Source organism: Arachis stenosperma, chromosome 4 (assembly GCF_014773155.1).
Source record: "Arachis stenosperma cultivar V10309 chromosome 4, arast.V10309.gnm1.PFL2, whole genome shotgun sequence".
Lineage (NCBI taxonomy): Eukaryota > Viridiplantae > Streptophyta > Magnoliopsida > Fabales > Fabaceae > Arachis > Arachis stenosperma.
Genome location: NC_080380.1, coordinates 151,018,985 through 151,043,180, shown reverse-complemented (window position 1 = coordinate 151,043,180; position 24,196 = coordinate 151,018,985). Strand labels below are relative to the sequence as shown.

Sequence of the window (24,196 nt, the reverse complement as noted above, 5' to 3'; positions counted from 1 at the left end):
AATTAAACTACAATAAATTAATTAAATTACTAAACTAATAAATAAATGGTTGTAATAGTTCGATCACATATTTAGTTTGATTAATTCTATGATATTTATAAATTGTTGTATAAATTTTATCTAACTGATTCTATAATATTTATAAATTGTTGCATAAATTTTGTCTAACTAATTTTTTATAATAATTTTTTATTTTTTAAAAATAATTATTTTTATATTTTTTAAATTAAATACTAATTTTTAATTCTTTTTTAATAAATTAGACCTCAACTCTTTTTTAATCAATTAGACCTCATTTTTAGGCACAAATTCACCCTTCAGTTTTGCTATGTTCACTAGAAAAGAAGCTGCTACTGAAAAAATTCCTTTGCCTTTTGGGCTGGTGGTCAGGTCACTTCCAGGCTCCAGCTGGAACCCATGACATAAGCTGACTTCACCAATTGCCTCACTTTCAATTTAACAACACCATTTAATTATCTATTTTTTAATATATATATATATATATATATATATTTTTTAATCTCAGCTCTGAAATAACCAACATAATCCACAAGAAACAATGAAATAAATACAGGCGAATTGAAAACTGACATAAAATTCCACCCCTCTTTTATTTATTTTTTATATATATATTCTTTGGGTTCTGTCTGTGTTGACTGTTTAGAAAGAACGAGCGGTGTTGTTTGGATAAAATCGAAACTGATTGGTGCTGGCATCTTGGGTTGGAACTAACTAACCAGTCTTGTTTCGTTGTGCAATAACCAATAAGTGAATAGTTTTCGCAAAAGCCAAATGAATAATATAAACCATGGTTAATATAATGTCAAACCAAAAGGGAGGTTGAGTCTGGTTTACGCCAAATGTGTCGTCTTATTCTTCCCCCTCCTTCCTTGCTTGCTTGCTTCTTGTCAGACCCATTACTATAAAAGAAGGCACACTTCACCCGTTTCCATGCCATTTTGCTTTCTTTATCCTTTCCTTCCAATCTAATAATAATAATAATAATAATAATAATAATAATAATAATAATAGATTAAAATTATTTTTAATATGAAGATGAATATAATATTTTAATTAAATATTAATATTTAAAATATATATAATTATATAAGATAATTTTATTTTCGTATAATAAAAAGAGCAATGTTAGGAGGCCAGCAATTTTTGTAATTGTTAGCCATCAACTAGCCATCAATGATGATTTGATGGTGTGAGATTGGTGTGAAATTTCATCCAATAGCTCACCTTCCTCTGCTGGTTACATGCTGGCCAAAATTCAATAAAACTGCTGGCCCCTAGACTTTTCCAAAAAAAACAATGTTAGGGGCCAGCAATTTTTGTAATACTAACCTGTTTTTTTGTTTTAATTTTTCTTTTCTGTCTTTCTCTCTTCCTTTTCCTTGCCCTCCTTTTGTGCTTTTGTTATATTCTTCCTCTTTTCTTCTTTTGCTTGTGGCTCTCTACTTTGATGGGCTAACATAGGGAATTGGAGGCTGCACGAGTGCCTTCAGTCTCTTCGCTGTTTGTCACCCAAGCGGACAAACATAAATACATAGTCTTACCACTGACCATTTTGGGGAGCATAGAACAGAAAAGGATGGAGGGGAGAGGAAATAGTTTTGTGAAGAATGGGGAGCTGAGATTGCCTCCAGGATTCCGGTTTCACCCGACGGATGAAGAGCTGGTGGCTCAATACTTAAAGCGCAAGGTCTTCTCCTGCCCGTTGCCGGCCTCTTTCATTCCTGAGGTTGATATTTGCAAGTCCGATCCATGGGATTTACCAGGTATGACTAGTTGACAACTCTTTAAATTTTATTTCTCAAGCCTGTTTTCCTCATGTACACATACATCAGGTGATTTGGAGCAAGAGAGGTACTTCTTCAGCACGAGGGAGGCCAAATACCCCAACGGGAACCGATCCAACAGAGCCACTAACTCGGGCTACTGGAAGGCCACGGGCTTGGACAAACACATCGCAACTTCAAAAGGCCACCAACTTATTGGCATGAAGAAGACTCTCGTCTTTTACAGAGGCAAGCCTCCTTATGGATCAAGAACAGATTGGATCATGCACGAGTATCGCCTTGTCTCCCACTCCCACCTGCTTCCCATGCAAAATTGGGTTCTCTGTCGCATATTCTTCAAGAGGAGAGCACCGGCTAATGCTAAGAATGTTCTACTGGATCACAATTCCCATTCGGCATCAGCATCAGAGGCCTTCACCATCAGCCATGTGGGCAGCAACTCTAAGGTGGTTTTCTACGATTTCTTGGCACAGAACAGGGCTGATTTGAACCGCGTGCCCCCTCCTGCTTCTTCGACCTCTGGCACCAGTGGAATCACCACCGAATCCGATGAGCATGAAGACAGCAGTAGCTGCAACAGCTTTCCTTTTATCAGGTGAAAACAACCTTAAATATAATTTTACTTGTTACTCTTGTCTTAGTAATTGGCTAGCTAGCTAGTGCACTTCCACACATGAACTGTGTGCACGCTGCGCTCTGCCTCTATCTTTCCCTTTTCTGTTTAGGTGTAACTAATTAATTAATTAACTATCGCCTCTTCCCTTGATGGAATGGATGTAGCAAGCATCAATCCCGCAGGAAACCGACCGGCATTAAAGGTAGTCTAAATCTGAATTTGAAGAGTATCCCGTTCTACTCATACTAGTATGCAATACAATTCTAAACTCTTCCATTTTTCCGTCTTTTCTTCTAGTTGGTACTAGTAATGCTCTCACCATGCATTGTTCTTTCACCCTACGGAATAAAAAGAAAAGAAAAGAAAATCAGTCTACTGATTTCCCTTTTGAAGAAGGTGCTTTTACAGAGAAAAAGTGGGAGGAAAGAAAAAGATGAAAAACAGGGAGAAAAAGAGGGTGGAACCGATTGTGGAATCTAACGATTGTGTTTTAACATTTAAGGAGAACGACCAAATAACGAATAAGAGCATATTATCTTTGCGAAATCAGCATCCCACTTGTTAATTGCACTTATTCCCCTTTCCCTATGGGTTAACTTTGCCGAAAGGGAAAATAAAAAATTGAATAAATGACCAAATTAATTTTAAAAAATTACTTATTTTTTAAATTAAAATTAGTCAATGAAAGAATTTTTATTTAAATTTATTTTTTAAAAATTTTAAATTAGTCATGATTAATTTTTTTGTTATTTTATTTATTAATAGTGTTAAAATTTATTAATGTGATATATTAAGTGATATTCTAAATTCTTAACACACATTTGAATTTTATTTGACTATTAATATTATTAGTTTTAACTATATATTGAGATGTTATTTAATTATCACATTGGTAAATTTTAACACAATTAATAAATAAAATAATAAAAAAATTAACATAATTAATTTAAAATATTATTTTTTTTAAATTATTTTAGAAAATAATTTAACTGTTTACTCGTAAAAAATTACAAGCAAAGTCGATTCTTTATGGATCCAACTTGTGGTAATTGATGTTCATATACGTCTCCAATTAGCCGCCACTCCCTCGGTTAAAAAAAAATCGGTGCGAAAAATTACTCTTCAAAGACGACAAGCTTATTGGTTAAGCTTCTACATCATTGTGTTAATCGTGCAATAGGTGCCCGGTGGATTATGTTAGCATCTAAAATGCAAATATATAATGGTAAAATAAGAAACTAGTTGTACCGAGTGAACAACGGTAACCATGTATAATACGTGTGTAATTGACACTGAAAATAAGAGTAAATTTTCATAATAGTCTTTAAAATTTGTATGAATATTTAATGTAGTTTTTAAGATTTTAAATTTTTTATAATAGTCCTTTAGATAGAGTTCTGAATATTTATAGTGATCTTTGAACATCTTTTTAGTCATGAGTTATTAACGGAGCGCTTACGTGACGTCGTTTTGTCACGTTGGATGGCACCAAAACATCGTCGTTTTGGTTTGACGCTTTTGTGTGTAAAAACAACGCTATTTAAATGACATGTAGTATGACAAACAGTTTTGTCTCCAACACAAACACTTCACTCGTCTCTTCTTCTTCCACCCTCCCACTTTATCTTCGTCTCTTCATCAATGCCGTTGCCATAGGGTTTTGTTTGCTGGGTTGAAAAGTTGAGAGAAGAACTAATCCGACTGAAGACTCTTTTAGTTGTTCCTCTCCTCCACCAGAAGCACGAGGTTCTGACATCGTGATCAGACTCAAGGTAACCTTTTTTTTTTATCTTGGATTTTCAATATAGTGTTGTTTCTTCATGATATGCAAGTTGTTAGTGTGGTTGAGATTTTCTCGTTTTGTTGTCATTGTAGTATCTAGGATTTAAAGGTTGGTTGAAATTTTGTGGTATTGCTCTATTTTACCCTAATGAAACAGGGATATGATAAACGATATATATAGAATTGAAAAAATATGTGTTCTTATGGTGTTGATTTTGCTTTTTTTATCATGCATTAGTAGGTCAATAAAATCTACTTGTATTAAGTGAAAATTTTGAATTTCTTGCAGATAGAAGAGAGGTTGGACATCATGTTTCATCATGGGGTGACTTCAAAAAAAATGCAGAAGAGATAATGGTATATTTTTCAAACAACAAAGCATGTTTAGGTGATCTAGACGCCGATACTCTAGATATCTTTTACATACGAAACTACTATAAGAAGCTTGGGTACAATGATATAAAGCATTGTTCATGGCATGTTCCTGAAAAAAGCTTGGAGAATGGGTTGAGAAATGTAAACAATGACAAGAAAATAAGAGAGATAGTGAATCTGTACCCAATATGCATTGCGAATTCAGCTCTAACGAAAACAAGACATCTCCAAGGAAAACACAACCATCACACTCAAAAATCAAAGTTCACACCACATCCAAAGTCACACAGCCACCACCAGTGTCAAGGACTCCAAACTAGCCCAAGATGTCTACACACAACACTAATCCTCCTAAGACAACTAACCCTCCCAAGACAACCAATCCCCCCAAGGCAACAAAGCCCACCAAATTTGTCCAGCCCATCAAAACCATCTAGCACACTAAACCTACCAAATCCACCAGAATCAGCCAGCCCACCAAGGCCAGCCAGTGCACTAAATCAAATAAGTCCAACAAGCAAAAACTATCCAACAAATTCAGTATATCCAGGAGACCCTATACAAGGTCTGCTGCTAGAGAATTCAAGAACAAAGTCTTTAACAATAAAATTTTCTTTGAAGTGTATCCTAACTCCTCTGATAGTGAAGAAGATAGCCTGTTTAGACCAGGCCCTGATGAAGAAAGTTTCTCTAATTCTAATGCTGCAGAAAATGATGTCAAGACTGAGAATAGGATTAGAAGAAACAAGGTACAGACAAACACGCAATCCAGAAATGTTAATCCACTGTCTAAAGGAAAGGAGAAGATATTGCTTGAAGACGATGGTTTGGTTCAGGAGGTGAGCGATGATGAAGTTGATCTTGGATTTGTCAGTGGTTTTGCTTGTCGGTGGTTTTACTGAAGGTGCAGAGGATGGACTCGACCTAGCTGTTGACTCAGATGGCACCAATTCTTGGCACTCGGAGGAGATGAAGACTCCTCCAAATTCAGAAGATGAATTGGAAGAAGGATATGATTCTGAAGAGGCATGTCCTATGTTTAGAAATGGTGCAAGGTTTGGGGAGCTGCATCTTGAGGTTGGCATAAGTTCGGAACCAAATGGGAATTTAGAGAAGTTGTGAGGGAATATACAATTCAAGAGGATAGGAGTATAAAGCTAGTTAGGAATGATAACATAAGGTGTAGGACAGTTTGTAAGGTTAAACAGTGTCATGAGTGGCATATGCATCAAGAGACCATGAGAACATGTGTTGGTAAATTAAAACCTTTAACGATGATCACACATGTCCAAGAGAGAACAAAAATAGGATTGCCAATAGGAACTAGGTCTGCAGCAAGCTTGTAAAGGTGAGAAAATATGCTAATTTTAGATACTGCGAGGCTACAACTTATTTCAAGATACGATTTGATTTGACACGAAACAAGAAATCAGTCTCAAGGGCCTTGATGGATGCTAGAAGTGTGGTGTATGGTGATAAAAAAGAGTAATATAGAATGGTTCGCGATTTATGGTATGACCTTGTTAAAAATCAATCCCGATTTTACTGTGCAAATATGTACCACACCATAACTAGATGGTAAAGTTTCATTTGATAACATGTATGTATGCTTAAGTGGCTGTAAAAACAGGTTCAAGGCTAGCTGCCGTCCGTTGATAGGCTTGGATGGTGCATTCTTGAAGACACAGTTTGGTGGACAGATTTTGTCAGCAGTCGGGTTAAATGCAAATCATCATATCTATGTAATAGCTTGGGCTATTGTTAGAGTGGAGAATACAAAGACCTGAAAATAGTTTCTTGAGTTACTACATCAAGATTTGGGCTACTACAAAGATAATGGCTAGTGCTTCATATCATATATGCAAAAGGTATGGAAACATGGTACATTTTGTACTAATTTGATTCTATGATATATTGATGCTTATAGGTTCCATTTGATATGTGATTGTACTTGTGCTGTTACATTTAGATTGCTATTAGTGTGACGATATGAATGGTTAGTGTGACTAGTTAGGGACTGTTATGGTTTATTATATATTGAATGTCAGGGACTTTTATGTGTATACTGGATGAATGTTAGGGACTTCTATGGGGAGAATAAGTAAATGTTAGGGACTTTTATGGTTATTGACTTGAAAGTTAGGGATCTATATGTGCATATTAGATGAATGGTTAGATATGTAAACATGTGATGATGTGTAAACTATTCTATGAAACTGGCAGGGACTAATATTGGCGGTGTAAGAGGTGATGCCTAATGTGCATCACCGTTTTTGCGTTTGGAATTTATGAAAAAATTTTAATAAGTATTGGACGGACTATAACTAAGGGTCTTTTGTGAGAATATGCAAGGTCAACGACTTATCAAGAGTTCAGGGATGGAATGGACAAGATAAAAAGACTAAATGAGGATGCATGGGCATATTTAGATAAGTGGCCAATGGATGCTTGGACCAGAAGCTTATTCAGTCATAAATCGAAGTTGGATAGCATATGTAACAATGCATGTAAGGTGTTCAATGCTAAGATCAAGGATGCAAGAGTTAAGCCCATTATAACATTGCTAGAGGAGGTAAGAAAGTTCTTTATGCGGACCATATCCAAGAACAAGGTAAAATTAAACAATAACACTGGAAAGCTCACACCGGTTATAAGAGTAGACTGGAGAAAGTGAGAAAAAAGTCTAAGAATTGGAAGCCCATTTGGACCGGAGATAACGAATACGAAAAGTTTGAGGTGCATGGACACTCAACTAACCATGTCGTGGACATAGGAAAAAGATTATGTACCTGCCAATTTTGGATACTTACAGGTAAGTTGATTATGTATAACAATTATGTTTGTATCCCAAGTAATTACATTAACGCTATATGACTAAGATGCATGGTTGATTTGATTGTTTGGCCTATGCAGGTATTTCGTGTATGCATGTGTGTGCTACCTTTTCTCATGTTAACAAGCAACCAGATAATTTCTGTCACATATGGATAACGATGAAATCATACAGGAAAACATATAATCATCACATTCATTCAATTCATGGTCAACCATTATGGGAGCAAGCAGAGGAATACAACAGACCACATGCACCTAAAATCAAGAAGAAACCTGGAAAACTCAAGATGAAGAGAAGGATGGATGCAGATGAGAAGAGTGGAGTAGGAACTAAAAAGCCTAAAGTTGATACAAAACTATTGAGTAACAGTGGAGATAATATACATCTAAAAAGGCAGTTGGAGACCTTTACCTGCAACTTCTGTGGTGAAAAATGACATACAAAGAGAGGTTACAAAAAGAAGAGGGTGGCTGATGCTATCGCTGCTACCGAACCGGCTGAGAAGAAGAAAAAAGATGGAAAAGATCCTACATCTGAGCGGCAAGTTGAACAGCCTCAAGATGATGGTGACCAAGGTGATGGGAAAAGCAATCATGTTGCACAACCAGTGGAGATAGAGATATCTTAGCCAATAGCTTCTAAGGCAGAAGATTCTCAATAGGTAGCTTAATATTTATATCATTAGGCTTTTGTAATTTAAGTAGACTGCTCATTTATGTGTAATACCAATTTTTATTCATATAGGATCCTGGTATGAAAAGGCATTCAAAGTTGTCACCAAGAAGAAGATCTTCTCTACTGGCAACCTCTCCAACAGTGAATCCCTTGCAGGGTGCATCTTCAGGAACATCAACAAAATTTGTCAATTTGATGAAGTTCGTCTCAACTCCAGGATTTAAGTCTCTAAGAAAAAAGAATTAAAGACTTTAGATAAATTTGTATAGGGCCTTCTGTTTTGTGTTATTAGGCTTTTTCACTAGACAATGACTAAATGGTGAATTGTGATCTTTTATGTTTTGTTGTGATGTCTTCCTTTTAAGGCAACTACATTTAGCAGCTTCATGTTACTTGGTTGCCCTTTATCTTTGTCACTGGCTGTTTTTTGCTAAACAATGAAATTTATCTTAATACACTTATGCTTTGTGGTTTTGAATCACTTTTATTGCCTTCTTCATCATTTACTGTTTTTAGTTCATTTCATGAACAAATATAAAAACAATAAATTTATAGTTAACATTGTTTTCATTCCATCAACAAACACCTTTTTTATATCTATTACTCATCCAATGAGTACAGAAAATCCACCACCAACTCATTCATCATTTATAATACAGGATAACCATCAACACTATCAATACAGACACAACTAACACCAACAACTGGGTAATCACTTTTTGCATCCAGACATCTTCCTCCAACCTCCAAAGCCTCCAATCAAAGCTCACTTTCACTTGATGATCATCACCAAAAGATTCTGATTTATCAACATGTGCATCATACCAATATCTGCCCACACAAACGCCCACACCATCTCTTTCCACTTGTCTGTAACTAAAAAACGATATAACATGTTCAAACTTCAGACAACAAGAGAAGAACAGTGAGGTAAGGACAATCATAACAACATAAGTAATTTTTCTAACTTACATTATAATTGGGACAACCATAAAATGGCTTGTTTGGATTTGAATCTGTCCCAGACCACCTGAGAACCGGTCGACAACCACAATTGCACCATTATGGCAGCCCCGATCTTCTGCTCTTGCTTGGCGTTCTCGTCCGGTTCCAACTAGATGGGGAATGAATAGAGCTTCCACCTACAGTGCTACCACCACCCATCATCGACATGAACAAGAACAACAACCAGAAGAATGAGAAGAGAACGATGAATAAGAAGAAGAGATAAACTTTCTGAAAATTTGGGAATTTAGGGTTAAATATAGAGGAAGGGACCAGTGTGGGTATAAATTGGAATGGTGCCAGCTAAGCTAGCCGTTGGAGCCATCCAGCGTGGCAAAATGATGCCACGTAAGCGCTCCGGTGATGACTTATCACAAAAATATGCCCAAGAACCACTATGAGTGCTCGAAGCTCTATCTGGGGGACTACTATAGAAAAATTGAGATCTTGAGAACTACATTGAGTATTCACGTGAATTTCAAGAACTATTATGGGGATTTACTATGAAAATAGAAATAAAGTGTAACCCTCCTTTGATCTTAGGGAAAAAATTCCTTATAAAAGCAACCGCGAAACATGAATCTCTAACTAGATTTCTTCCTAAAATATCAGCTCAATATACCTCGTAAGTGGTAAGTCTACAACAAGTTTCTAACGAGACTGGAATTCAATATCATGTTTGTTGGTTCAAAGATTAATACTAAAATTTAGTTTTTATCCTCAAAGTTTTAGTATTTCAGTACCTCCAAAAAAAGGGACACAGGAGATTGAAATTTTTGAAAATGAAGACTGAAACTTTAATAACATTTTATACCTAAAATACACTCATTTTAATTAATTAATTTTAACTTTATTCTTTGTGCAAATTAAATTAGAACTTTATTCTTATTTTAGTCTATATCTCTCAATCTCTATTTCTCAGTCTCAATCTCTCAATTTCTATCTCTCTTGCAAATGCTACCTTATACGACACATGTTATTTACTAATTAGTAATGTAATCCTTCATTTATTTGGGAGCTACTCTCGACCTTTCACTCTTTCTTCTTGGCTCATTACTTCTTGGTATTGCTACAACTAAAAACTCTTTACTTGGTATAATTTCAACTCATCCTTAAATGGGTCTTGAACCCCAGCTCTTCCCCTTTTTTCCCCTAACAAGTTTGCAACTATCTCCTTCTCCACTCAGGTTGTCTTGATATGTATTTCAAATATTTGTGATATAAAGAGATCAAGTATTATTTAGTAATTATTAGTTTATATTTTTAAAATATTCAATTTAGTTTAATATATTTTGATTTTGTTTATTTAGTTACTAAATTGAATTTATGTTATGAGTTTATGATTCTTCTTTATTTTAAGTTTTTAACCTAATAAAAGATTATAAATTCCTCATAAATTCTTGTAGTCGTTATTAGTGATTAGAGGTGTGAAACTTCCTTTTGGTTTCATAATGAAACCATGATGTGGACAAGTGAGGTTGAATGAGTAGATTCGTGATGAAACCATAATGAGAATAAGTAAGGTTGAGTGAGTTCCTCTCTTATTGTATTGAAAAATTGGGTAGAAGGTTGAAGAGTCTAGAAATGGCAATGGGTCTCCAGGGGGTGGGGACATGCCCGCCACCCCCGCCTTCAATATCACTCCCCATCCCTATGATGGGTAACGGGGACCCGTCCCCGCCGAGGAATCAAATATCCACGGATTTTTTAAAATATAAAAAAATAGAAAAAATAGAAAGAATTTAAAACTGCTCTTGTGTGGATGAACTTTCAAAGTATATCTCGCCTTAAAGGAAATCAAATTTGTCTCTTCATCTCCAAAGGATGTATACTTCGACAAGAAGAACACGGAAGGTGTGTACCTGCAAAAGACACTCCGACGCTCAAGTCAGTAAATGTTTAAGAGGTATGAGAATTCTATGATTATAGAATGTTAAACATGAAACAGAACTTATCATGTGTGTCTCTAAGACTAGATATTGAAGGTTCCTTTTATAAGGATAGAATTAATAAATGATATTCATGTTATGACCGTTTGGTCATTAAGATGGAAATTGTTCTGAGGGTTACCTGAAACTGTAGGTCGATCTCGGATGAGATTTGTGGTGGTGGTCGGAGCTGACGTGTCTGACTTGTTGGACTTGACGGTGCAGCTGATCCTTCGTCACCGGAGGGTGGTGGTACCTGCAAGAGACTCGATCCGATGCTTAAGTTAGCATGAGCTTTAAGCAGGTTTTTAGTAGAATCAGAGTATGAGTTATACCTGGGTGCTCTAGTGTATTTATAATAGTGTGGAATGACTTTTCATAAGATAAGATAGTTATCTTATCTTATCTTTAAGTGAAGTCATCTTATCTTTAAGGGGAACCACTTTTATCTTTCTAGGCTTTAGTTGCCTTTAGATTTGGGCTGGGTTCCTTCGTTTGGGCCTTCTTTGGGCTTCTCTAGTGGTTTGGCCGAACTCCTTTGAGAAGAGGTCGGGTAATCCTGACCTGAAGAGGTCGATCGACTTGTCTTTAATCAGCCCGGGTCGTACATCTCGACCCAGGGCAAGAACAGTGCCCCTACTTGAGCTCGGTCTTTCCTTTAAGGTCGTGTCTTTGCCAGACTTTGACCCCTTTTTTGGGAAAGTCGAGCTTGAGCATTTTGTCAATTTTGTTGTAGAGCTTCGATTTAGTAGCTTGGATGTAGAGCGTTTTGTCTCACTTCTTTTTAACTGGAACGCGCATTTTACATTTTCTTTGAAACGTGCGAAGGTTTAAATACTCATTAACTCTTTGCCGTTTCCTTTTACTTCCCTCTTTGTATCTTCATTTGAATTTCACAACCTCTCCTTTCAGTTTCCCTTCTCCGTGCTTATCGTAACTTTTCCCTTTCTCTTTGCTCTTCTGTTTCTGCACTTTTGCGTTTTTCCCTTGCTTTGAAGAGGCGATCATTTGGCGTTGGTTGCTCCAATCTTTGATCAGTTATCGTCCCCTCCTCGTTGTAGGTTGGTTTTTCTTTCTTCTCACTCTCTTTTTTACTTTTTACGTCTGTTTTTTTTTTCTCTTGCGCTTGCTTGAGCCAAAAAGGCTTGACTTTGCTTTGGATTTGTGTTGGAGAGTTTGAATCTTTCTGTGTTGTCATGTATGATCGTGGCTCTAATGCGTGTTTTGATGCTGTCTTCGACTTGTTTGTTTGTTTCAATCTCTTTTATCTAACTTTTTCATGCGTAGGTCTCTTTCTGTTTGTGGATTTGGAATAATGAATCTGTTTGATTTGAAAAAGGTTGCACCTTTGATGATTTCTACTTTGCATGTTTGATGTCGATAGTTCCCTTTGCTGATAAACTGTGAAAAGATGGTAACTTTGATGTCTTTTTGTGATTTTTGACTTTCTCTCCGGAGTGTCGCTGTTGAAGAAGGGTTGTCTTCTTGTTGGTAGATGTCGGAGCGTAGACTATAGATTTTTCCTAAATCTTTACCCTGTTACTGCCTCCAAAGGATGCCCCTGGACTTTGGTGTTAGTCCTGGGGTCTCCTTTCGTTGCTGTCTTTGACTTCTAACAGTTGTATACTTTAGTTTGAGTTATATCCATATTTGTCCGAGCTGTGTTCTTGATTTGCCCGAGCTGTTGATTAGTAACCCGTTTTTCTTTTTCTTACTGTAGGACTAGTTGACCCATGTCTTCTCACAAAAATATTGTCGAGACGTCTTCCAAAGTTCCCGAGGGCATGTCTGACTGGCTGGACTCCCTCGTCTTGATGTGTGTTTCGGTGGTTAATTCTGAATACTGCGTGCAGCTTAGGAAACATCACAGGATTTGTAGTAGTAGAGATTAGGAGAAGAACTATGAGTTGGTAGCGCCTGACCCTGACGAGAGGGTTTGTTTCCCTTCTCTGACCCAAGGGGAACGTCCCTTTTTCTTTGCTTATGACTACTTTTTTAACCAAATGAACATTATCATTCTTTTTTCCTCCTTCGAGACCGACTTGTTGTGGTCCTGTAATGTAGTTCCATCCCAACTCCATCCGAACTCATGGGGCTTCATTAAGATTTTTCAGTTGTTGTGTCAGGAATTAAATGTCAAGCCTTCTCAAACCCTCTTTCTTTTCCTCTTTGTTTTGACTAAACCTGGGATTTCTGCCAAAAAGAAGGCTTCCTGGGTTTCTTTCCGGTCCGCCCAAGGAAAGAAAGTGTTTTCTATGTATGGCGAGTCCTTTAGGGACTTTAAGAACTATTATTTCAAGGTCCGAATTGTTGATGGTGCTCGGCCTTTTTTCTTAGAGCCGAATAATGAACCTGCTTTCCCCTTATGTTGGCAGAAGAATGTTGTAGTATCTAGGTATTCGTGGGAGATGCTAGATGAGGTCAAGCAGGCCTTTGTGAATGTGTTGGAGGAGACTTGGGGGCAACTTTCTCATCTCGACACAAAGAAGTTTTTAGGGAACCCCTCACTTCTCCAAGATGAACTAGGTAGTTTGCCGATTTCTTTTGAGTTCTTCTTTGTTTATTTGTTTGTTTTGCTGATCTGTACCTTTCTTTTTCGTGACTTGATTTTGCTGGCTTCTTTTTTAGAGATGTTGAAGAATGCAGATTCTATGAAGGCCTTTAAGAAGGCGAGGAAAGCGACCGCGGCTCAGAACATTTCGGCCCGGGCTGCAGGGGAAGGTTCTTCTCAGGTTCCCCCTAAGAAATTGACTTCTGGCAGTCCTGGGCCAAGGAAGGTTATCCCTACACCTCAGGTCTATTTGGTTGATCCTCCTCGATCAACTTCTGGTGCTACCTCTTCTCCCACTGCTGGCCTTCCACCAAAAAGACAGAAAACTATTGAACCTTTTGATTTGGATGCCCCCGACTTTGATGTTGTGGGGTTTATCGATCATTAAATTGCTCCTTATAGTGTTATTCCTACGGATGATGTATCCATTCTTCGCCATCTAGACTTTATCACCCGAAGTAGCGTTAAGATGGCACACATGGGAGCGGCCTTATCCCGGACTGCTCAGGATGTTTCGGTTCATGCGACGAAGGCTTTTATGAAGAAGGCCAAGTCGGAGTATGATAGGATCAAAGGTTTGAAGGAGGAACTTGAGGTAAAGGTGGCAAAGCTGGAGAAAGATTTGGAAAAGGAGAAGACTCGGGCTACTGATGTCGTGGCTTCTACAACTCTGGCCGAGGAGATGGCGCAAAAACATAAGGAGAGCTATGTCCGGATTTATGGTGAGTTGATGGAGGTCAGGGAGAGGTTGGAATCTGTTCAAGCTGATTATACCGAGCTCCAAGGCCATCTCGTGGGTAGTGTGACTACCGCCTATGAGAATTTGAAGGCTCAGGTTCGAGTTCTTGCTCCTGAGCTCGACCTGACTCTCTTCAGTTTGGACAATATTGTGGAGAATGGTAAGATCGTCCCTGCCCCAGATGAAGATGATGACGATGTAGACCATCCTCCTGCGCCATCAGCCAAAGCCTCTGTTGCCCCGACTTCTCCAACTCCTGCAGCTGAGGTCGGCCATCCCGAGTCGGATCCTGATGTTCAGATCCTGAACCGGCCGGATGGGACCATTGATGCTGTCCCACTCGCGACTTATCCTCCTTCGCCTTGAGATGTCGCCACTGGGGAATCTTTGAATCCTTTGTAGTTTCTGTTTTGTTTTTGTATCTCTGTGGCCCAGCCTATGGGTCTTTGAACTCTAGTCTTTGTAGTTGTTTTGATTTTGACATTTTAGTTGCTTTTGTTAGCAACTTTATTTAGAAAAACAAATGCTTTTGAACTCTTGAGGTCGTCTTTCGGGTGGCCTTCTTGAGTCTTTATTATTAGTAGCTCTTGTTTCTTCCTAGTATGTTTGTTTGCAACTTTTTGGCACTTCTGGGAATCTTTAGAGTGTTGGAGTCTTGCTGTCCGACCTCTTTTGATTTCTTTTGTGTTTGTTTGTTTGCTACTTTGGCCGAAGTGACCTTTGAGGCTAGCTTCATTCGACTATTCTTTTTAGTATTCTCATGGAATACTTGTACATTGATTTTGGTGAGGTCGTGGCTTTTTGGATCGAGTTGTGTCCCTTCTAGCGCACGCCTTCTGTTGGTCGGTTTCTTTTGTCGAACATTCTTGAGTTATTTTTAGTAATCCATTTTTAGTCGGACCTTGCCTTGTCTCTTTTTATGGATTACTTTTTATAACTTTGTAGCTTTAATCGGCTTGGGCCGACTTCTTCAAGTCGGTCACCTTCCAAGTTATTTCTAGTAATCCAATTTTAGGGCTGGCCAGGCCTCTTTTCTATGGATTACTTTTTCATAACTTTTGTCGCTTTGATCAGTCCGGTCCGACTTCTTCATGTCGGTCCGTCTTACGTTATTTTTAGCAATCCATTTTTTCTCAGACCTCGTCAGGCCTCTTTCTATGGATCACTTTTTATAACTTTTTGTCGTTTTGGTCGATTGGTCTGACTTCTTCATGTTGGTCCGCTCAAAGTTATTTTTAGTAATCCCTTTTTATGGGTTACTTTTTATAACTTCTTGCATTAATTTGTTTTTACCGCTTTTTTATCTTTGCCGATTTTGTAGAAATCGGGCGGTGAGTTTGGTTCTCACTTGGCCGCCTTTGTCGGAGTCGGGCGGTGAATTTGGTTTTTGCCTTGCCGACCTTTGTCAAAATTCGGACGATGAATTCGATTTTCATCGTGGTCGGGTGGTGAATTTTTTTTCACCTTGCCGACCTGTAACTTCGTAATCGGGCGATGAATTTTTGCGTTCAGATTAATGCGTCTTGGTAGAGAGGCTTTGTAGAGAATCTGAAAAGTTTTATTCAAATAGAAAAATATACATGTAGGCAAAAAATATATACGTGTGGGTGTTTACCCTTCTAAGTCAGGTAACTTTGCAGATCTTGGCTTGATGCCTCGTTAAAAAATCTTTTCAGGAAAAAGAGTGCATCTTGTCCTAAGATCTTTTTAGTACCTCCTAGCTATAATACCTTCTTAGGTTGCAGGCATGCCATGACCTTGATAGCTCTCGCCCCTCGAGTTTGGACACCCTATAGTAGCCTTTTCCTAGTACCTCCGTGACTCGGTAGGGTCCTTTCCAGTTAGCTGCTAGCTTTCCTTCTCCTGGTCGACCTGTTCCGATGTCATTTTGGATTAGGATGAGATCGTTGTTGGCAAAACTTCGCCGAACTACTTTCTGATTGTATCTTGAGGTCATTCGACGTTTTAAAGCTTCCTCCCTGATCCGAGCTCTCTCTCGAATTTTTGGAAGTAGGTCGAACTTTTCCTTTTGATTTTGGGAGTTGACCTCTTCGTTGTAGTGGATCATCTTGGGGGATCCTTTCTCGATCTCTACTGGGATCATTGCCTCCATTCCATAAGCTAATCAAAAGGGTGATTCCCTTGTTGTGGAGTGTGGAGTTGTCCGATATGCCCATAGGACTTGTGGGAGCTCTTTAGCTCATGCTCCTTTTGCGTCCTGTTGTCTCCGTTTTAGCCCGGCTAGTATGATTTTGTTGGCAGCTTCTGCTTGTCCATTAGCCTGGGGGTGTTCTACGGATGTGAATTGGTGTTTTATTTTCAAGTCAGCTACCAACTTCCTGAAACCCGCATCTGTGAATTACGTTCTTCTCTGAGACCTCTCTCATACTTAATACACTTCCACTCCTCATATTCTGCAAGATTTCCTTTGCATACCTTCGAAAATTGACCCAAGTCCTCGAATATCTGGGTGTACTCAGCCATTGTCATGCTTTCCTGCCTCAACTGCAGTAATTCCAACTCTTTGGCAGTGCAGCCGGATGGAGGAAAATACTTCTTGTAGAACTCAGTACGGAAGTCAGCCCAAGTGATCGCAGTGCTTCCTTGTTTCAACAACTAGCTCACTCCCTGCCACCAATGATATGTATCCCCCTTCAGCATGTAAGTGGCGAACTCCACTTGTTGTCCTTCAGGGACATGTTGCACCTACAGAGCCCGTTCTATGGCACGAAACCAATCATCTACCCCGGTCGGGTTGATGGTTCCAGAGAATTTGGGTGGATTAACTTTAAGAAAATATGCCGAAATCTTTAGCCTATTCCCTTCGGGTATGCTGTTTTCCAATCCATTTCCATAACCATTCCCATTACATTCCCCTGCTGTCATTCCATTCTTTCCACTGCTTTGTTGGTTGCAGCGACGGAATCGCATACAGCTGCAGCCATTGCATTTATAGATTCTAATAAGGTGGCCAGGTCAAATGCTGGCTCGGAACTAGGATTCGATTGATGAGGGCTACGTTTATTTGCAGACATTGAGGTTTTATTAACACCAAACGATCAACGTTAAGGAGATCAATATTAATATATCCAGTTTAAGTGCTAACATTTTCAAAATGAATGCTCACAGACCTTCATGCAAAATGTGTCTCAGAGATACCCTAGCAGCATGGAAATACACAAGCAGAGCATGCAGTGAAGCATGGTCAGTCCATCTCCAGGCTCTATCAAGGACGAACTGCTCTGATACCATTTGTAACGATCTAGCTTCTAGCACGTCATGACCAATGCTAGCCGTCAGGAGTTACTACACGGCTTTCTCTAGAGACTCTAGACCTTATATTAAATATATACATATGAGCCTGTAGTGCTAGTCGAGATTGCGTGTCAGATATATAGATATAACAAAATAGATAATGGTTAAATAGATAATATATACATGATGCATAGAAAATATAGAAAACATAGTAATATCATACATATATGCCCGAAGGCTCATTTAGTACATCATAATTCACACCAGATTATGTCGTTGCTTATTCATTAAAATATTTACAGACTCCATATTTATACTAACAGGCCTCGACTTACAAGAGTCACTCTAGTCTGGGACCCATTCTAACTTGTTTATATAGGTATTTAGAAAAGCACCTAGCCCTCTAAAAGTCTATACAAAGCGAGGGCAAAGACAACTACTATCACTGCTACTATTATAACTACTACTGGTCATCAATCCCTAGTACCTAAAGAAACACGAAAGTAATGTGTGGAAGTAAGAGAATTCACTCTAATCCTCTGGTAATGCTACTGCTGCTCGCTAGTCCCTAGGCTGGAAACTCAAAGAAGATCTCGTCGGCTTGCATCTGCGGAATGGAAAAGTAAGAGGTGAGAACCTAAGGTTTCCAGCAGGGTACTACACAGGAATCCTATGGGGTTCCACAGCCTAAGTCTAAGACTTCACGCAGTTAGGTCGGTAAGTCACACAAACAAGTACAAGCACAAGTATATAGAAGAATAGTAACTAAGCACGAAATACAAGAAGCAGAGATAAAATACAATCACATGTACAAGTAAGCAATCACAAACGTAGAGAATGCAGCAAATAAGTATGATGCATGTCTGGTCCTATGCAGGCCATGAGCTCATGCGTCGGTTGACTACCCGCAACCCGATGTTACCTAGGAACTAGTCCTAGATATAGTTTCCCGATTGCGTCCGTTCTTGTATACGTGTCGATGTGTTTAAGCATACTACCAGTCCGTGACAACAGGCAATCGTCGCAAAGCTTGACACCATAATATACGCACAAAGAGAAAACATAGTTTTAGCAATCAGCGGGTAAATACCCGCCTCCAAACAACCTCTAGCACCTTGGGGTTTACAATTCTTTTTCCGCGGCACATCTCAATAAACTTTATTTCTAAGGGACTTCTCTACCCTTCTTTTTAAATAAAACTTTTGTCCGGTCATTTCTTAAAATATCACAGTCTTGTCACATATTTTACCATTTTGTCCTTGAAATTTTTGTACATTTCAAATTTTACCCTTTTTGTATATAACTTCGTTTTTCTAGTTTTCTTTAGACTTTAAGTGACACTTTCACCACTAGTGTTATTACTTCACCATTTTACCCTCATACTTTTTTCTAATAGAACTTTCTTCTTCATTGAGTTAATTAACCATTTTTAATTTGACTTTATGCCTAAAATTACTAATAATATGCCTCTAAGTACTATAGTTTTACCGTTTAACCTGATTTAGCGTCAAAATATTACTGGGTTAATCCTAATATTTTTCTATGATCAAATTATTCATAGTACTTTTAATTAATGCCAATTCTACCCTTAGGGACCTAAAAGATCATTTTATCTTTTATTAATTTATTTACTTATTCTAGTTATCACTTTTTACCATTTTACTTCTAATTTTTACTAAAGCTTTTATTTAGGCCAGAAAATTTATTGTAATTAAAATTTGATCCAATTAATTCATATAATTAATAAGTTACCCCTAATGATACTAAGTTCAGAATTTTATTTATTTTTTATTTAAATTACATTTTTAACTCTCTTTTTATCCAAAAATGACCGACCATAACACCCTTTTCACTATTACACCTTTGTTCTATAGGATTAAAATATATTTTATAACCTCTTTTTAACCCTTATACACGTGAACTTCATAATCATTTAGTGGTTGAATTTTTAGGGGTACAATTTTTTATTTTTATCCACTTTTAGTAACTTTTAAAGCTGGAAACTTAAACCCCAAGTGCTCCAAATATTTTCAGTGGTTTCATAATATTTCTAGAGGTAAATAAGTTTCATATATCATTCAAATAATATTCCAGAATAGAGAAGCATCACTGAATTTTCAGAATTAAGAATCAAGCACAAAATCACAACAAAATGGCTCATATGAAGACCGAAAACAAGCACAAACATAGTCTAACTAATCCTAACCCTTACCTCTTATATAATTCAGTTATTAAACCTTTCACACACTTTAAAATGTGTACACAATGGAAGAAGCACAGCTAACGATGGTGCAATTTTGTTTTTGGCCGAAAGTGTCGCAAAAACGTCAAAATTCAACCACTTTGAGCTCGAAACTCCTTAACTCTTTAGGTGTGCTCCATGGGTACTTAAAGAGGAGTTCTCTATACATAAAGGAGAGTAAGGATTTATTATGGTTACTATTTATTTTTAAAAGAAAAAGAAAAGGTGAAAGAACAAGAGTTTACCTAGCCGAATTCGGTATAAACGCAAAGATTGGCGAAAATGGACAAGAGTTTGTGATTGTATGATTTGAGTCCTTTAAGAACACTTGAAGAATAGTGTATGAATGGTGAGATAAAAGGCTAAAAACTCAGGTAGTGTGTGCATAATTTTTTCTCTTTCTCTCTCAAGAATTTTGTCAAAAGAGTGTAAAAATGTGTAAAGTGATTTGTGAATTTTGTGGCAAATGCTTCCTTAAATAAAAAAGAAAAGTCTTAGTGAATTTATAATGGTAAAAGGGGCTGGAATTTTCGTGATCAAGGGCTGAGCTTCAATGAATAAGGGACGTGAAAACGAGGAAGCTTGGTCAGCGCTTACGTGTCGAGCTTATCTACGATTAACCGCAGTTAGTTACTTGAGGTTAAAAACACAGCAGAGAGGGATGAAAGGTTGAGATAGTCTCGTCCCAGAGGTTGAGAAGGAGATACAAGTTACTTGGATGCCAAGTAAGAAGATTTGAGGTCTCTAGGAGTCGTTTGCGGAATACTAGTCAGAAATCCGGTTCAGAGTAAATTTTACCGTGTGATAAAATAATTAATGATTACTATTTATTCTTAAAGGAGTAAATCATGAATGGATGGCTAATATAAATTTTGAGGCACATTTATTTGGGTATAAATTATTTTGACCATTGATTCCGAGGTTTTCGATTACTAGAGTTCTTCTCGACGCACGCAAAATCGTCATTAAAAGTGAATTCCCGGCTCAAAAAGTCTCTAGTGAGGAAAATAAACCAATGATAAGCTAATATTTGTTATTTACTAGTCAAACTTGACTTAGGAGTATTAATTACCCTCATAAAGTCAATTTTGACTATATTATTGGCCTTTTTTCTTTTCAATTTTTCATTCTTTTTTATTTTTATTTCTTTTCTCTTTTTTTTTTAAATTTTTATTTTTTTTTTACCATTGGGCCAACCTCACTATTTCTTATTGGGTCATGATTCAAAATTTTGCGAAATAAATTTTAAAATAGGCAGAAAAGTTTGTTTACCGAAAAACCGGGTTTTTACACTTGCAACGAAGTTATTTCCTCTAACCGAGAAGAAATTCTAAGCCGACGGGTTTTGCTACATCAATATGTGCTGATAATTTCTGCATAATTCAAAACTTTTTCTCTTCCTTCTTGTCATCTTTTGCTGCTTCTTCTTTTTTATCTTCTTATTTCATTTTCTCATAATTCTTTTCGAATTCAGCTTCGCAACTTCCTTCACTTTTCGCGACGATCTTGAGAGATTTTTGAGAGCTTTTGATCCTTGTTTGAATTTTGAGCGTTACGATTTTGATTGAGTGAGAAGAATCGTTTGCGATATTCAAGAGTTAGAGAAGCGTATGTTTGCACGTAATCTATATTAAGAATTGTTTTTGTTAAGTTTGGACCAACTTGTATGAACTTGTATATCAAAAAGACTTGTATGTGTAGCAGTTCTCTAATCAGAATTTGTTAATAATTTGGTTTTAAAAAAATAAAATTAATTGAATTTGAAGAAATAAATAAACAAAGTTTTTAAGGAAAATAAAAATCTATGTTATATTGAGAAGTTATATTTAAATTAAATATAATTTTCAATTCTAATTTTTTTAAATTCCAATCAAATATATCTAATTTAAACCATCAAATTTTAATTTTTAACATATATATTTAGAATTGTATTTATTAGTTTAAATAAATTAATATTTAATTCTAAATTACAATTTAGTATATCTTTTATAATAGTAAACCATTAATTAAACTATAAAAATTTATTCCTACTAACTATAGTCTGCTTTACCCACACACATATATGTAAAGCCAAAAAAATTACGATCGAGTAAATTCCATCTTTGGCTATCAATTATAATATGTACACCCGATTTTCGTGCCCCACAAAAAATTGAATTTTGAATAATAGTATTGTTATAATTTTTTTAGAATTATTATTGTTTTGTAATTTGTTTATGAGAAATTTCTATGTGTATATATGTGTATATACAAGAGAATTCAAAATCAACTTACAAATTTAAATTCCTAAAAAGTCAAAATTAGGTTTGTAAAATAGTCTCTTTTATCTGTTAGGCTAATTTAAATATGTTAAAAATTATATTTTAATTATACTAAACAATATAATGGTGTGTGCTTGAACTTTTATCTTTTATAATATTTAAAAAATTTATTCACTAAATTACTTATTTCTTTAATTACATTTATGCGTTTTTATTTATTAATATATTTTAATATTTTTAATTTTATTTGATTTTTTTAAAAAAATTATTATGTTTTAAACATATTTTTAATTTGAACAGACTTCATAAAAGGTCAAATTTTACTATTTAGTACTAGAAAATTTTATAATAAATTACAAGTCAGACTCATGTTAATAAATTTTAGGTGAATATTATGATATTTAAAAAGTGGTGTTTATTTATTAAAAAAAATTAAAATTATTATTTAATTTAAAAAATATAAAAATAAATAATTTTTAAAAAATCAAAATTTATTATAAAAAAATAAATTAGACAAAATTTAAACAAAAATTCATAGACACCATAAAATTAGCCTAAATTTTATTGTAGGCCTGACTTATAAAACTTGAGTTGACCTTATCTTTTTTCGCCATTAAAAATGTTGAAGGGAATGGATGAAGGGTGGGCGAGGGAATAAAGGTGGGGGACCAGTTGCCTCCAAAACGACGGGCAGCCACGTAGCACTGAGGGTCGGTGACAAAATGGTACATTTAAGTGAGGCCCCATTTCAAGATTTCCTCAATCTTCTTGTCTTTCTATTTGCCTAGTTGGATCTGGTGAGTTTTAATGTGCACTTGGTTAGATGAGATAAACGGTACACTTGGTACTTTTTAGTTGGTGATTTGATATGAAGTGAGTTATTTTATGACCGATGAACTGAACTGCAGATCTTTATCGACATAGTTACTTTGTCTTTGGTTTATGTTGCAATAATATAAATTTGTCATACTTAAATATAAAATATTTTTTGACATAATTTTTAGGTTTATGTTGTACTAATATAAATGACATATTTTTTGAAATCCATAACATATAATTTGTCATCTTCAACCTGCTAGATTGGAGGAGTCTTTCACCGGAGCCCTTCAGCATCCACCTCCCATTCGCCCATTCCTTTACTACATCCTAATCTGATCCGTTCGAGGATCCGAGCTACCGAACATTGGCGCCGTCTGTGGGGGAACTAGCGTGAATGAATTTCCTGTTGAGCCCGGTCGATGAGCAAGAGGAGGAGGGATCTCGCTTGATGAGCAGGATAGCCTGCATGGCTTCCTCTCGAGAGCGCACGAGAATCCCTTCTCGTAGAAACGACCCTCCTTTCAGCTCTCATGAAAGGCGTCCCTTCGGGGATACGGGTGATGACAATGCAAGGATTATGCAGGAATTGCGCCACCGAGTGCAAAATCTTGAGAGGAAGCTATCGGCCAAGGATCGCTACTGACCAAGCCCGAGCTTCTCCCAAACCCGATTCCCCCGAGGAGATTGGATGCACGGGGAAGAAGTCCTCGGAGGAACCGTACCAGGCGCAGAACATATGCTCGATCTCCCTCAACTCATGATGAGTCAGTGGGTAAAGACGAGAATAGAGAGAGGCTGAGAAGGCGACGAGACCCCATAATCATCGGGGCAACCCCTTTTCACCCCTCCATCCTCAAGGTCCGGCTACCGAAGCACTTCGACAAGCCAATGGACATGAGATACGATGGAACCAAAGATCCTCAGGAACATCTAACGGCCTTTGAGGCCAAGATGAACCTCGAGGGTGTTGGCGACGCGGTGAGGTGTCGTGCCTTCCCTGTGACTTTGGCAGGACCGGCTCCGGTGGTTCAACGCGCTTCCACAAGGGTCTATTACCACCTTCTCGGACATAACTCATAGCTTTTTAACACAGTTCACCACGCACATTGCCAAGGCTAAACATCCCATTAACCTTTTAGGGATCACCCAAAGAGCCGGGAAGTCGACCAAGAAATTTCTCGATAGGTTCAACGACGAATGCTTGGAAATCGACGGCTTGACTGACTCAATGGCCAGCCTATGTCTGACGAACGGTTTGCTAAACGAAGACTTTTGGAAGCACTTTACCGCTAAGCCTGTATGGACCA

General features: G+C 37.1%; 1 protein-coding gene across 8 annotated transcripts; it reads left to right on the top strand.

The window, feature by feature from the left end:
- The first annotated feature begins 1,270 nt into the window (after positions 1-1,270).
- Positions 1,271-22,867, top strand: LOC130974376 (NAC domain-containing protein 83-like). Of its 8 annotated transcripts, none has more exons than XM_057899238.1 (4): positions 1,271-1,784; positions 1,854-2,400; positions 7,586-8,075; positions 8,159-8,458. In XM_057899238.1, exons 1-3 carry the CDS (start codon positions 1,598-1,600, stop codon positions 7,848-7,850), a joined length of 999 nt encoding a protein of 332 aa, XP_057755221.1. In that variant the 5' UTR covers positions 1,271-1,597; the 3' UTR covers positions 7,851-8,075; positions 8,159-8,458. The 8 variants fall into 8 exon arrangements, with proteins under 8 accessions (XP_057755221.1, XP_057755222.1, XP_057755223.1 ...); XM_057899239.1 differs by lacking the exons at positions 7,586-8,075; positions 8,159-8,458 and adding exons at positions 2,586-2,623; positions 2,719-3,046 and having other exon boundaries at positions 1,277-1,784; XM_057899240.1 differs by lacking the exons at positions 7,586-8,075; positions 8,159-8,458 and adding an exon at positions 22,699-22,867 and having other exon boundaries at positions 1,278-1,784.
- The last annotated feature ends 1,329 nt before the right edge of the window (positions 22,868-24,196 follow it).

Bases quoted from the DNA above. Each gene is read 5' to 3' on its own strand.
- LOC130974376 (XM_057899238.1), top strand. From the start codon at position 1,598: ATGGAGGGGAGAGGAAATAGTTTTGTGAAGAATGGGGAGCTGAGATTG. The intron at 1,785-1,853 runs GTATGACTAGTT...CACATACATCAG, and splicing joins CGATCCATGGGATTTACCAG to GTGATTTGGAGCAAGAGAGG. The intron at 2,401-7,585 runs GTGAAAACAACC...GAAATCATACAG, and splicing joins AACAGCTTTCCTTTTATCAG to GAAAACATATAATCATCACA.